We start from the raw sequence: 14,754 nt of genomic DNA, 5'->3' as shown, positions 1-14,754 counted from the left end.
GACTTAACAAGTGGAGGTAAGTTTCTAAAAAATTACAAAGCTCTGTTCATTACCCCTCAGAACATGGGGTGCGGATATCTGAGACATTGAAAATGCTTATGATAATAATAATGTTATATAATATTGCTGACACTAGCATTTATAATAAATGTAATCATTATAATTGATATCATTCTTTTATTTTTTTTATTACCATAACTAAAGTTTTCATTAAAAAAAAATGTATTACTATTACAATAATATTTATTGTGTTTATTATTATTATATCTATTCTTCTTCTTGTTATTTTTATTTTTACACTTGACTAGTGTTTTTTTCAGATTAATGTATAGTTTTTGTTTTTATATTATTTTGAGAATATACTTTAATTTAAGCATTTTCTTTGTAAATACACCTTAGTGGAAACATCAACGTTGGAACAGCGTTGTTGTTTCCACTAAGGTGTCACAACGTTAGTCCAACCATATTACATCCTAAATAACGTTGTTATTTAGGTTGTAATATGGTTGAAATAACGTTGGAATTGGAAAAGATTCAGCAATTCAGCGGAAGAAGACAGCGTTAAATAACATTGCCTTTTAAGTTGTAATAACATTGGGTTAACGTCGGAAATGGAAAGGATGGATAAAATTAAATTTTCAAACCTTTGATTTTCCAATGCTATAACGTTACATTTTCCGACCATAATTAATGTTAGTCAACGTTGTAATTTTGTCAAAAAAGCAATGTTAAAGTGAAAATCAGCAGTTAACAAGACTCAAAACCCAATCACCCGCTGCATAGTACATCACGCTATCCAATCTATTATTGATTGAAAAAATATTTAACAATATATACTTTTTTTTTATAACAAATTCAAATACAGTAAAGTTCGCTTTATTTTAAAATAAGTTAAAACCATTAATTTTATTTTAATATTATATTAATTATTCAAAACTTAATCAAAAAATTGAATGTAGAAATATATATAGATAGTTTTTAACTACTTGAATATTTACCTTCTCAAATTTTAGACAAAACCCTTGTAAAAAAATAGTGGAATACTTATTAAAAATAGTGTAAGTATAGCTATTATAACATAGCAACTCCGTTAAAAAATTATATCAGTGTAGCCATCGTTAATATAACCTTGTAATTTCAATAAAAAATAGCGTTAGCGTAAATAATTTTACTACAATGTTATAATTCTGATAGAAAAAAAGGAACGTTTGCATAACCATCGTTTTTACAACGTTGTAATTCTGGTGAAAAATAACGTTAGTGTAATCAACGTTATTACAACGTAGTAAATCTAATGAAAAATAACGTAAGTGTAACCAACGTTATTACAACGTTGTTATGCTGGATAAAAAATAACGTTAATGTAATCAACGTTATTACAACGTTAGATTTAGTAAGTCAATACTGCTTAACATAACCCAACATAAATCCAACTTTGGATCAACATTGTGTGTCCACTGGGATGAGATTTTCCTTCCTTTCATCTAGGTTTCCAAAAAAAGTCATCTTATGAGAATTAAAGTTGGGATTCATAAACCGGTTGGGTTTATGCTCACATTTGATACTTTTATTATTAACAACTATAAACAACTTTTAGAAACGATAAGAACAAAAAATTTGATTCCACCATACGTGCACATTAGCTAATATATACTGGAATTAAAATTTTATTTGTATTGATAAAAATTTTATTATAATATTTATAGAGTTTTGCTTAGTTAGTCTTGTTAAAGAGAATTTAAACAGAACAAAAAAAATATTAACTCAAGTTGCATAACAGGTTCTGTAACTGTTACAAATAAATTAGATAGTAATGAGCATTTATACAGGTGGAAAAAGCAATTAGCTAGCGACAAATTAGTTTTGTAGCAATTTTACAGAAGTTTTTCTCACATTTTTCATTTTTTCTTTTAAGTCTTTAAAAATTCGATTTTTAATTTTGGATCTGAATATATTATGATAATAATTGAAATTGTAACATAGCAATTTTAATTCAGATTAGATATAAAATTAGATGGTGCAGCTTTGTAGCTATTGGTATAATACAAAGCATTGTTAGCTATATATTGTGGCATTGTGGTTGTATACAACACAACAATTAATCTGTTGCTATTCAAATGCTCGATATCGCACCTTTCTTGCAAGCGATATTAATACTACATATCGATTGTTAAAGGTTGTAGATATATACATATCGCGAGGTTTTAGTTAGAGATTTTAAAACATTTGTTATTAGGGACATATTGTAGCTTTATAGCTTGCTAAAACATAACTATAAATCTATAAATAGTTGATATCGCAAGCTAAACAGATAATCAATACAAAACTGATAAAAGTTGGTAAAGGTTGCGGTGTGTATACTGACTATAGCTTTTTAGCTTGCGTCATTATTTATACAACTATATTATTTATACAACTATATTATTTATACAACTATATTATTTATACAATTATATTATTTATACAACTATATTATTTATACAACTATATTATTTATACAACTATATTATTTATACAACTATATTATTTATACAACTATATTATTTATACAACTATATTATTTATACAACTATATTATTTGTACAACTATATTATTTATACAACTATATTATTTATACTATTATATTGTTTTAGCTAACTTTAACATAGCGACAAGTCTGTATCTATTCAATTTCTGGTTTTATATTATGGTTTTGTGACTGACAATATGCTTGTTGTATACAAAACTAACAAATTATAAAATTCAATAAAAGATTAAACCACAAGCAAAAAATGAAAAAAGTTTGGATGGTAAAATAAAAATCCAACGTTCCATTATATTAGCACTTGTTGTGTAAAGTTAATTTACAAAGCAGCAAAAAAACTTGATAAAAAATTCGTAGCAACTGAACTTGATATATTTTTTTTAATTTTATTTAAGCGTTTCAAGAAGTACTTGATAGTCCTATCAAGGACTTCTTGAAACACCTAAATAAAATTCTTGATAAAACTTGATATGAACTTGAATTGCACATTTTAACATCTAGTGCAATACCTGTCCGCAATTTCTACGCTACATTTTTATCTACGCTTTTTCGGACTTTCACTCTACTATCCTTTATTCTTCTTTAAATCACTTACTCTTAATCTGCGAAGCGGGTTACAATGCTCTTTAGTGAGCTCGTCTTTGCGGGCCTTGGTATGTGGCCTTTATACGGCAATTAGCAGAAAGTGGATAAGCCACAATACCAGTTGATTCACAAAGCCATCTTCGACTATAGTAAGTATGCAGAATAATAAAATTTAATCTTAAGCTAGATAATTATATATATATTAATTATATTTAATGTATATAGGAAATAAATATATAAGTAATATGCAAATTGCTAGCTTTTCTAGCAAGCGATCTTTGTGAACAAATTGCTGTCGTTATTGTAACAAATATCACTAGCCTATTTCCCAGCGGGATATGTATTAATTTGATAAGCAACTGAGAGATTTGTATTAAATATGATAGGTGCAACTTTATTTTTTGACACTTTTTTGTAGGAGATAACAGTGCATTTTCATGATTTAATTTTTAGGGTAGATTATTGTAATATGAGCACCTTAAGCGATAATTGGAATATTTTCAAATATATTTATGCTGGATACAAAATTTTTGTGAATAAATAATTTTTAGGGATCCCTACTCATGATACATCTAGACATTTGGGCACCCGAAATTTTTTCTTAAAAACACAAAGGTTTTAAAAAAGTAGCAAATATGCTCATTTTACCCAGACCATTAGGTAATATGAGCACAGCTCAAAAAAATAACATTAATAAAGTAAAAAAATACCAACCTGACAATTAGAACTAATTTTTTGAATAAAATGATTCGTTATTAACAAAACTTATCATAAAAAGATCAAATTTTAAACCACTTTTTGTGGAAACAATACTAGTATATTTTCCGAAAACAAAAAAAATTCGTTATTTTTTCAATTTTTTTAACTCAATTCTTTGAAAGAAAAAAGTAAAATTTTATCGAATATACCAAGGCATTCGAGATTCTTATCAACATTCTCATATAAATCACAAGACATGTAGACATTGATAATTGTGAACTTATCAGAGAAGTTATTTACAAGTTGGATAGCAACTGACCATTAATTATCAGTAGTAACAACTCAAGTTCTGCAGAAGACAGAATCACGACATAGACAAATATAGAAGTAGTTTTAGAGCAATCATACGAAGAAAATGGTTTTAACATACATAAATTGTTTAGAATTTTTCCAGAACCAATAAGCACTTTTTGCTTTCGCTTTTTCTTTAGATGAATAACAGTTTGGAAATCAACAGGGTCCAATATTATTTGAGAAGTCTCATAAGATAAAAGATGACCAGATAAATAAAAATCGTTACCACAGTTAGCATGATCACATTAGCATGATCAACAAATACGTGCGCATCAGTAATTGAGTCCTTTGAATTTGAATTTAGCTTAACTTTTTTAGTTGAATTAGATGAAGAATTAACTTGAGTTTGAGGGTAAGGATCAAGGATGGTTGATTTTACATTAGCGGTTGGAAGGAATGGCAAGTCATAAATAGGGTCTGTTTGAGTTTTTTGTTAATGGATTTAACAGGTTTCTCAAGATCAGTGAATAAATAATGTAACCTTTTACTGATCGACTCAATGAATTGATTCGAAAAAGATTTTAGCTCGATAGTCATATTGTTAACTAGCTCAGTCAGATACGAAGCAAGCACATTCAACAGAGTGAGAACTTGTGGAATTTAAGTTGCTATTTACATTTATTGGATTACCTGTGGCACAAAGATTAAGTATGTCAGCCTGCATGCGGTGTATCTGCTGCGATATAGTAGTGACATCCATGTAATCAGTATCCACAAAGGGAAGACGTAATCTTTTGCATGGAATTCAGGACATTTTATATCGGTAGCATCCTTAGGAGAAGTTATGTCAAGCATCAGTCTACAGATATCTTGGACATCTTTTAATTTTTTATCGGGACCTTTATGTTTCGACAAACGCTTGGATTCAGTTATCTTTTTAACAGGATCTATTGACAAAAGGGTATATATACATAATATTTTTATTACTGAATAATTCATTACTGAAATCACTTTCTTTTTGATAGTTAATCTCATCAGACTCGATTTTTATTTTTTTAGTCAAAACAAAATTGCTGTCTTTATTCTCAAAACATTTTTCTCGATCTTTTCTAAGTAATCTTTTGAACTGTTTCCTGGTTTCAATGTTATCAGGTAATCCAATTTGAAGCTTGCATGCTATCAGCTTGCTTGATATCAGTTCCAGTTTTAACTCTTTGAAAATATATAAACTTAACTTCAATGGATGGTATTTTGTACTCTTTGATATCAGAACAAATAAAATCATCACATTTTACAACTGGGCATTTGCATACTAGTATATCAAAAAGTTTATCAAGCTTTTCTTTAAAATTTAATATTTGTCTAGCTCCTTTTTTTCTTGGACAAGCTATTGCTGAGGTGTTGTTCCACAACGTCACTATTTTATCACAAATTGTTTTGTCAGTAATTAATTTAGGTGATGTAAATTTCAAATTTGCACTCGACCACTGGTGTAATAAAGCTGAAAGTATATCTGGCCATCTCTTTTACAGGATAACTTATTTTTTTTCATGTCTTTGCAGTCCTCCCTTTATAAAATTCCATATCTAATAACATCTCTGTTGGTTGGTAATTATGAAACTAGAAACTGTTTTCCAGTACCACATGCAACACTAATTTGTGTACTTGTACTTATTCTGGTTTTGAATGCCATTATTCCTCCAAGTTATAAAATATTTAAAGAGAATTTATTATTGTTTAGTAATGAAAAAATAATTTTTTTTTTAATATTACAAGAATGAAAGCAATCGATTAAAAGTTCTTAAATTTATACTTAACAATATACAGTTCGCAGTTGTTTACTTATTGCGGCAATGAAATAATAATTTACTTACCATTATTAAAATTAATTCAATTCAATTCAAATTTATTCTGAATAAAGATCTTACATCAAGGATATTTACAAATAGTAATGATACTAATCTCAAGTAAACACCTATCAAATAAAATTATAATAAATAGTGACAATAAAAAGAAAAGTAAAGTCAGATAAAAGGTGATAATTGTAAGAAAAGGAAGAAATAATAGAAACTGTAAAAGTTATATAACGATGTTAACCACAAAAATAATACCAACAACAATAATATAAACAAAAACTATAAATTAAAATAATATCAGTAATAATAACAGATTAATAATAATATTAGTAATAATATAAAAATAACATTAATAATAACAGATATTATAATAATATAAAGTAAATACAAATTAAATTGATATTAATAATAATAAAATATGAATGACAGTCGTAATTATTAGGAATATATTTATATAATGATATAAAACAATAATAATAAGGAACAACACTAGTATTTAACAAAATTTAACAATAATAATAGTAATAATAATAATAAAAGTTATTGTTACAAAAAATGTATGACATATAAATATATATATATATACATACGCACACATGAACACATACATACATATATAAATACATAATATAAATATATATATATATACATATATATATATACACATACGCATACACATACACATACACATATACATACACACACACATACATACATATACATATACATATACATACACACACATATACATATATACACATACACATACATACATACATACACACATATATATATATATACATTTTACAAACAGTATCTCTCCAAATAAAAAGCATGAAGACGGGTTTTAAACTGTGTAATAGAGTTTAGGGATTTAAGGTGAAGAGGTAATTTATTCCAAGATTTTACGCATTGGTTTGTGATTGATTTATGACCGTACTTAACCGAAGAATGATTTGGGATAGATAATTTAAGGTTACTAGAAGATCGAAGATAGTAGCGAGAACATTTTATAGTGGTAAAGAAATTACAAAATGAGGGAGGGAGGTTTACTTGCTTGCTATTCCAGATAAATAGACAATTTAATAAATGAACAAGATCACACAATTTCAGAATTTTGGATAGAAAGTATAGGATATTAGAGTTAGAGCTATATTGTTGAAAGTATATTATTTTTAATGCCTTGTTTTGCAGATTAGAAACTCTTAAAAAATCTTTTGTCTGGCTTTGTCCCCAAACCTGACAAGCATATCGTAAATGTGATCCAAAAATAGCATGGTAAATGTTGAGCAGAGTTTCATGGTTGACATAATGTCGAATTTTGGATAGCATCCCATTAGATCTAGATAGTTTAAGTGCTAAGTCTTTAAGGTGAGAGGAAAAGGATAGATTCGAGTCAATTTTGATTCCAAGATATTTTAAAGAAATTACAGGAAAGATTTTTTGGCCACTTAGTCTGAAGTTTAGGTGTTTAGTGATTTTAGATTGAGTTGATTTGAAAATGATAAGCTCAGTTTTGCTGGTATTAAGACTTAATTTGTTGGATCGCAGCCATTGAAGAAGATTGGATAAATCATGATTTATATGTTTGTTGATTTTTTTTAATGATTTGTTCGTAAGGAGTAAGTTTGTGTCATCAGCAAAATGGTAAGCAGTTGAAAATTTTAAAGACATATTGAGATCATTTATAAAAATAAGGAAAAGCAGTGGACCTAATACAGAACCTTGTGGTACACCTGTGGAGAAAAATATTGGCAAAGATTTAGCATTATTGATAGCGACAAACTGTGACCTATTAAAAAGATATGATAAAAACCATTGGTGAGCAATACCTCTAACACCATAGTGTTCTAGTTTACTTAGAAGGATTGAGTGATCAACAGAATCAAATGCCTTATTTAAGTCAAGAAACACACCACACGCAAATAATTTACTGTCAAGAGCTTTCCTAATTGACTCAGTTATATTAATAAGTGCATAATTTGTGGAGTGTTTGCTACGAAAACCATACTGGTGATTGTAAAGACATTGATTTTTTTCAAAAAAGTTGTAGAGTCTGATATGCATGGCTTTTTCAAATATTTTACTTAAGTTAGAAAGAAGAGAAATTGGTCTATAATTTTTGTGGTCGAATTGAGAACCCTTTTTATGGAGAGGAATGACTTTGGCTATTTTAAACACATCCGGAAAAAGACCTTTTTCAAAAGAATTATTCAATATTGTACAGAGAGGTTTAGAAATAACGTGAGCAGTAAGTTTAAGAAGACGAGTGGGAAAACTGTTTGGACCTAAACTTTTCTCATTTTGCAGAGTATTTCTTATTAAGTTAGATACCTCGTTTTCAGTGACTGGATTAAGGAAAAAAGAACTAGAACTTGGGTTTTTTAAATAATCAGAAAAAATAGTTTTAGAGGAACTAATTTTGCTTGATGGTGGACGTTGTATAGTTTGAAAGTGTTTGTTAAATATGTCAGCAATGGCCACACTGTCTGAGATAGTTTTACCATTATATTTAAGATTATAAGACTTATTTGGCGAAGAAGGTTTGATGTTAATAATTTCTTTTATTCCTTTCCATGTGTTTCTTGTATTGTTGAGGTTATTGTTAAAAAAGGAAATATAGTATGAACTTTTAGAACTCTTTAATAAATTGCTTATTTTATTTCTATATAATTTAAATTTATTGAATAGATTAATTTTTGTGTTGGGATTTTTAGATTTTATATATTTTTTATAGAGCTTGTTTTTTATATTAATTGATTTCAGAATTCCATAGGTGATCCAAGGTTTAGATTTGAGTTTAATTTGGTTTGCGGAAAGTTTTTTGTACGGGGCATGACGATCAAGGATCGCGTTAAGTGATTTTAAAAGGAAGTTTATAGATTTATTAACATCGTCACCATTCTTAATATTAAGTTCCCAATTAATATCTGATACTGCCTGTATAAATTTATTATTATCAAAATTCCTAAAGGATCGTTTGGTAGTTATTACTTTTTTGTTTTTAGGAGGAGTATTTGGAATACAAATAAATTGTGCTAAGTGATCTGAAATTGATATTGTGAGGTTTCCAGAAATTAGATTAGGAGTTTGAAAATTTAAAAAAATGTTATCAATAATTGTTTTTGATGTACAAGTTATACGTGTTGGTTGAATTATTGTAGGGAAAAATGAGTAAGAACATGAGTCAAGGTAATCAGAGATAATGTTGGATTCATTGTAATTTAGTAGATCCATATTAAAGTCACCCATTATCACAACCTGTTTATTTTCAGAACTAAGCTTTTCAAGTAAAGGGTTAATATGATCGGAAAGGAATTCCTTAGGATTTAACGAAGGGTGTCGGTATATACAGCCAATGATGATATTTTTTTTAAAGGGATTGACAATTTCAACAAAGACAGATTCCAAATACTTTGGGACGTATACTGTAAGATCTTGTCGAACATTGTAGTTTATGTTGGATTGCAAGTATAGAAGAGCACCTCCTTTTTTGGCTTCAGTTGGACAATGTTCGATAATATAGCCATTTATATTTATATCAGTTATGCTAGAATCATTAATCTGTAATTTAGATTCTGAAATACCAAACACAATAGGGAGAGAAGTAAGTGAACTTATGAGACTGCGAAGATCATCAATATGAAAAGGTAAAGATCCAATGTTTAGATGAAGGTACAATTCTGAATTTGATTTTATAGTTTTATTAAGATCAAGAATATCATAATATTTGCAGTTAGTATTCGTGTTAGAGATTTTATTTAAATCCTTAAATAAATTTTTGAAATGTATCGGACTTTCCAAAGAATTTAATATATTAGTTGGAAGAGTCTGACATGAAAAAGTCAAAGGAAGTTCAAGGTCAGAGAGTATACTAAAAGGCATATTCTTAATTATGCAGTCACTACAGAACCAGTCAGAAGAGTCTTCTACAAGAAGATTATATGAGGATTTATTGACTTGACAGCACTTAGCATGAACCCAACAAGAACAAAAATCACATAAAATGGCTCTATGACTTTCAGCTACTAGTTTATTGCAGAACTTACAAGTGTACTTTACTGCCATGTCAAAATATATTGTTGAAAATAATAAAGCAATAGTATATAAAGTTAAAATAATATAAATCAATAATAAGTAATAAATAAGAGTATATTATAATAATATTAACATAATATACTATAATATAAATAATAATAACAACAATAATAATGATAACAATAATAACAGCAACAATAGTTATTTAAAAAAAAAAAAAAAAATTAATGTAGAAAAGAATTATAGCAATATTAACAACAGTAAAAATAATAATATTAATGAAAAATAAACAAAAAAAAAGCTAGAAAAAATAAAATAAAATACGAATAATTACATTAAATTAAAAATGTATTATAAAATAAACAAACTAAATTCTTCTTAATTTTCTCTACAATCTTCTAGTTCTACTATTGCTTTTTCTTCTTTCTTTTTTCTTAGTTTACTTAATTTTTCTTTTTTTCTTTTCTTTACTCTTTAACTTTTATTTTTACTTTATTTGTTTACTTCACTTTCGTTCTTTTGTTTTCTTTTAATTTCTTTTTTTTTTTTTATTTTTATTTAAGTTTGCTTAGTGTTCTTTTTTTTTTTTAATTCGAAGTTCTTTTTTCCTTTTTTTTTCTTTTTTTTTTCCTTCCTTTTTTTTGTATGACTTTTTATGTGCGTTTGTTTAAAGATGATTTTTAAGATTGTTAACGAACTATTTATGCGTATAAAATAAATAATTATTTACTTGATATTATAATTTGGTTTTATCTTTAATATTTATATTCTTCTTTTCTTTTTTTCTTCTCTTTTACCGTTAAAAAAACGCGACCGCCATTTGCGAAGACTTACCACCGATCCATCAAATATTAAAAAAATATGTTTCAGTAAACCTTTTTTACAAATTAAAAATTATCTTACCCATCTAATACAAAAATTTTTATAAACATTTTATATATATTAAGTTAAATAAATTTTTTATAAACTAAATGTAACTTTTTTTGTTGCAAAAAAGTCTGTTTTTATTACGGACAGTATTGTCCGGTAACGTCATTATTCCGTTTAAAAGAAAACAAAAACCGTTTATACTTTCATAAAAAGGCTAATCACCTCAGTAAATATTTTTCTGATATTAAAAATTTAATCAGATTTAGATTTCCATAAAGTTTCGCAATTTTTACTTATATACCAAACTTTATTAAACCATTTATTCAAAAAAAAAGTCTAAGATTGACACACCATAATGCCTGTGCCAAATGAGGAGGCCTTGCACAAATTTGGGATAGCGGAGGCCTGGGAACAAAAAAGCCCTAAAAGGCTTGCCCTCCCCCCGTCCTGCCCAAACGTGAGGGCACTAATGTAGTAAATTTTTCAAATATACTATATTAAACTAAATTTAAACTTATCGACAGATTTTTAATTTCGTAGAAAAATATTGTAAATTACAAAAGTTGAAACCATGCAAAACTTACAATTTTTTTCTACGAAATTTAGGGCGGGACGGAGGGCAAGCGTATTGGGTTGTTTTTTTTCCCAGGCCTCCGCCATCCCAATTTTTGCCTACTCATTTGGCATAGATATGAACATATTTAAGTTTGGAGTTTGCACAATTTGTGAAAGTATCCTATTTGAAACATCAAAAAATCCTGCGGGCGCCCGTGTATTTGAATATTTTTGCTTTTTTTGTTACGTGTTAGTCTGGAAACTCTAAAAATATAAAGTAGGATCGGTTTTTTCCAATTAAAAGTAGTTAAACAGTGGCTGGTACTTTTTCACCATTTGACCACTGTTTATTTACGTTTGAAATTAAAATTATTAAGAGTTTTAAGTTCAAACAAAAATGGTTACTTAGCATTAGCACATCTAGAAGATCTGAAGTTAAGGATTATTTTAATTTTTTGCGAAAAGCTGCAACGAGAAAAATGTGCCTAAACACGCACTATTACAAGACACTTAAAAATAAACACAAAATAGAGGTTCTCAAATGTAAAAACATCAATAAAAATTAAATTAATAAAATAATAATTTCGATTATAAAAATGATATATTTGTTAAACCCAGTTGTTTTAAGTCTAGGAAATCAGTTTGAGATCAAAATAAAAAGTAATAATATAGATAATTTTGCAAATCTTATTCAATCTTATTCAAAGATTATTTCAGCTTAGAGAGATAGACTCGATATAAATAAAACAGCCAAAAATGGTAACAATATTAGAAATTATAACAAATAATTGACTCTAGCTAAAGACTGAAAAGGTTTTATTAAAATATATGATTTTCAAATGGTATGATCTCGTGAATGGGCTCTCTAGCCTTTGCAGAGAGCCCATTCACGAGATCATATTCGTTGCAGGATGATACCTTGCATTTACTTTTTATGAAGAAATAAAAAGTCTTTATAAACAAATTAACAGTTTTTTGTTTTACTTAAAACCTTTTTTTTTCAATTTTAAATAAATAAAAACTATTTAACTTTTTTCCTAAATAGTTCGAAAGTGTTCGAGTTCGAACTTTTAAAAAAAAATTCAAATCGGCAGCCCTATATATATATAGATAGATAAATAGGTAGATTAAAACGAAAACACCGCAGATGTTCGCAAAGAAAAAACTTGAGCAATACTTTGTTAAAAAAGTTTGTAAAACTTCTGTAAGTTTTGTAACTTTTTGTAAGTTTTGTAACTTTTTGTAAGTTTTGTAACTTTTGAAAGTTTTGTAAAAACTTTGTAAAAAAAGGCGAGAAAACCATGCAGAAGTGCAAATGATTTAATTATTAAGAACCGTTATATATTGTCGCGCATTCAATAAAATATAATTTAATCTGATAATTTTAAATTTTTTCTATCAAGATTTTCTTACTTTGAAACATATAGTTTTCTGTCATACTGCACTTGTATTTTACATACAGTATTACAGAACTAATAAAAAAAGCTGATGGCAAATACATTTTCCAGCAACAAAAGGACATAATTATAGATATATTGGTTTAATATATTTTAAAATAATTAATATGATTAAAATTTTGTTGGTCATGGTTATTATTAAAATAATTTTTTGATGTTACTTTTTCAAGATGATTAACTATATTACAAAGTAACAATATTATAATAAGTATAATAAATATTATTAATCTATAATTATTATTATCTTTATTATATAACAGTATTGTTATATAAAAGTATTGTTTTATATAAAAGTATAACTTTATCACTCTTTATTATATAAAAGTATTCATATATCTTATTTATTAGTAAATTTTACCTTGAAATAGCAGGAAAAATATTATTAAGAGCAAAATAATGCATATTTTGATAAGCATTTCTAAAAATTTAATTAAACACAAGTTTTACACTTATATTTCATCTTTAAAAATGGAACGAAGTTCTTCAATCATCCGTCATTCACCTTCTTCAATCATCTGTCGCATTAAACATCGCAGGGTCTATAAAACTTTGAATTAAAAAAAAAGATTAATATTAATAACCATTTTACTTTTATCAATATTAATAACCTTTTTAACGTTGCTAAGAAAATATATATATATATATATATATATATATATATATATATATATATATATATATATATATATATATGTATATATATATATATGTATATATATATATATATATATATATATATATATATATATATATATATATGTATATATATATATATATGTATATATATATATGTATATATATATATATATATATATATATATATATATATATATATATATATATGAATATGTATATATATATACATATACATATATATATATATATATATATATATATATATATATATATATATATATATATATATATATATATATATATATATATATATATATATATATATATATACATATGAAATAACACACGGTAAAACATAACCATGTTTAAAAAGTTTTGGGAAACTATATATTGATCATTTATAAAAATTGTTGCATAAAGTTGAGAGAAAAAAGTTAAAATGACAAAAACAGTATTTTTTGTCAACATTATTTTTTATATATACTTTTTAGTCGTTACGTTTTTTACGTTTATAGCATCTAGTGATTGCTAGATCCTGGTGGTCACACCAACGTTATAACAACGTTAGATAACGTTATTATATAGGTTGTAATAACGTTGGATTAACGTTAAAATGGAAAGCATTAATAACGTTTGATTTTCTAAAGTTATAACGTTATATAAATTATAACATTATATGTCCAACAATTATCAACGTTAATCAAGGTTCTAATTTTGGTGTAAAAGCAACGTGCTTTCTAAACAAAAGTTTTCAGTAATCAGGACTTGAACTCCATTCGCACGCTGCACAGTTCATTGTGCTACACATTTTGTGGAGCGCTACACATTTTGTAAGCTGTTGCATCTCGGAATTAAACGGTAAATTTTAGCGAGATTGACGAAACGAAACGCAGCAACTTATCGTTTCGTAAAACATTTGTTTACTTTTTAATTTACCGTTACATCTCGTTATAACAATAAATAAAAAATCTACTCTCGCTTTATCTTAAGGCAAAACGAGATTTTATCAAAAAACTTTTAATCTTTTTGCTGCACCAAATTTGATGAAAATCAGCATTCAGAAACCGTTGTTTGTCTACAAAGTTTTTTAGTTTTAAATGAGAAAGTTCATTGTACTTACTTCATAACATAACATACCTGGAAATAAAATAGTAGCGCAAGTTGTGCTTCTTCATGACAACGCAGCTAATGCAAATTCTGGTTCAAGGCAGACACGATGTGTAGTCATTGGTTGTGTTG

At 26.7% G+C, this 14,754-nt stretch overlaps 1 protein-coding gene across 2 annotated transcripts in view; it reads right to left on the bottom strand.

The window, feature by feature from the left end:
• The window catches only part of LOC136077102 (uncharacterized), a 66,369-nt gene extending 52,942 nt beyond the window's left edge, over window positions 1–13,427 (bottom strand). The window contains exon 1 of one of the 2 annotated variants that reach the window (XM_065791672.1): window positions 13,238–13,427. In XM_065791672.1, coding sequence (XP_065647744.1) covers window positions 13,238–13,295 — 58 coding nt within the window. In that variant the 5' untranslated portion in view covers window positions 13,296–13,427. Of the gene's footprint in view, window positions 1–644; window positions 775–13,237 lie in introns of those variants that run through there. The other variant, XM_065791673.1, reaches the window with a different exon arrangement.
• Window positions 13,428–14,754: the final 1,327 nt, after the last annotated feature.

The sequence above is a fragment of the Hydra vulgaris genome, chromosome 02, assembly GCF_038396675.1.
Source record: "Hydra vulgaris chromosome 02, alternate assembly HydraT2T_AEP".
Lineage (NCBI taxonomy): Eukaryota > Metazoa > Cnidaria > Hydrozoa > Anthoathecata > Hydridae > Hydra > Hydra vulgaris.
This window is presented reverse-complemented; position numbering and strand designations above follow the sequence as displayed.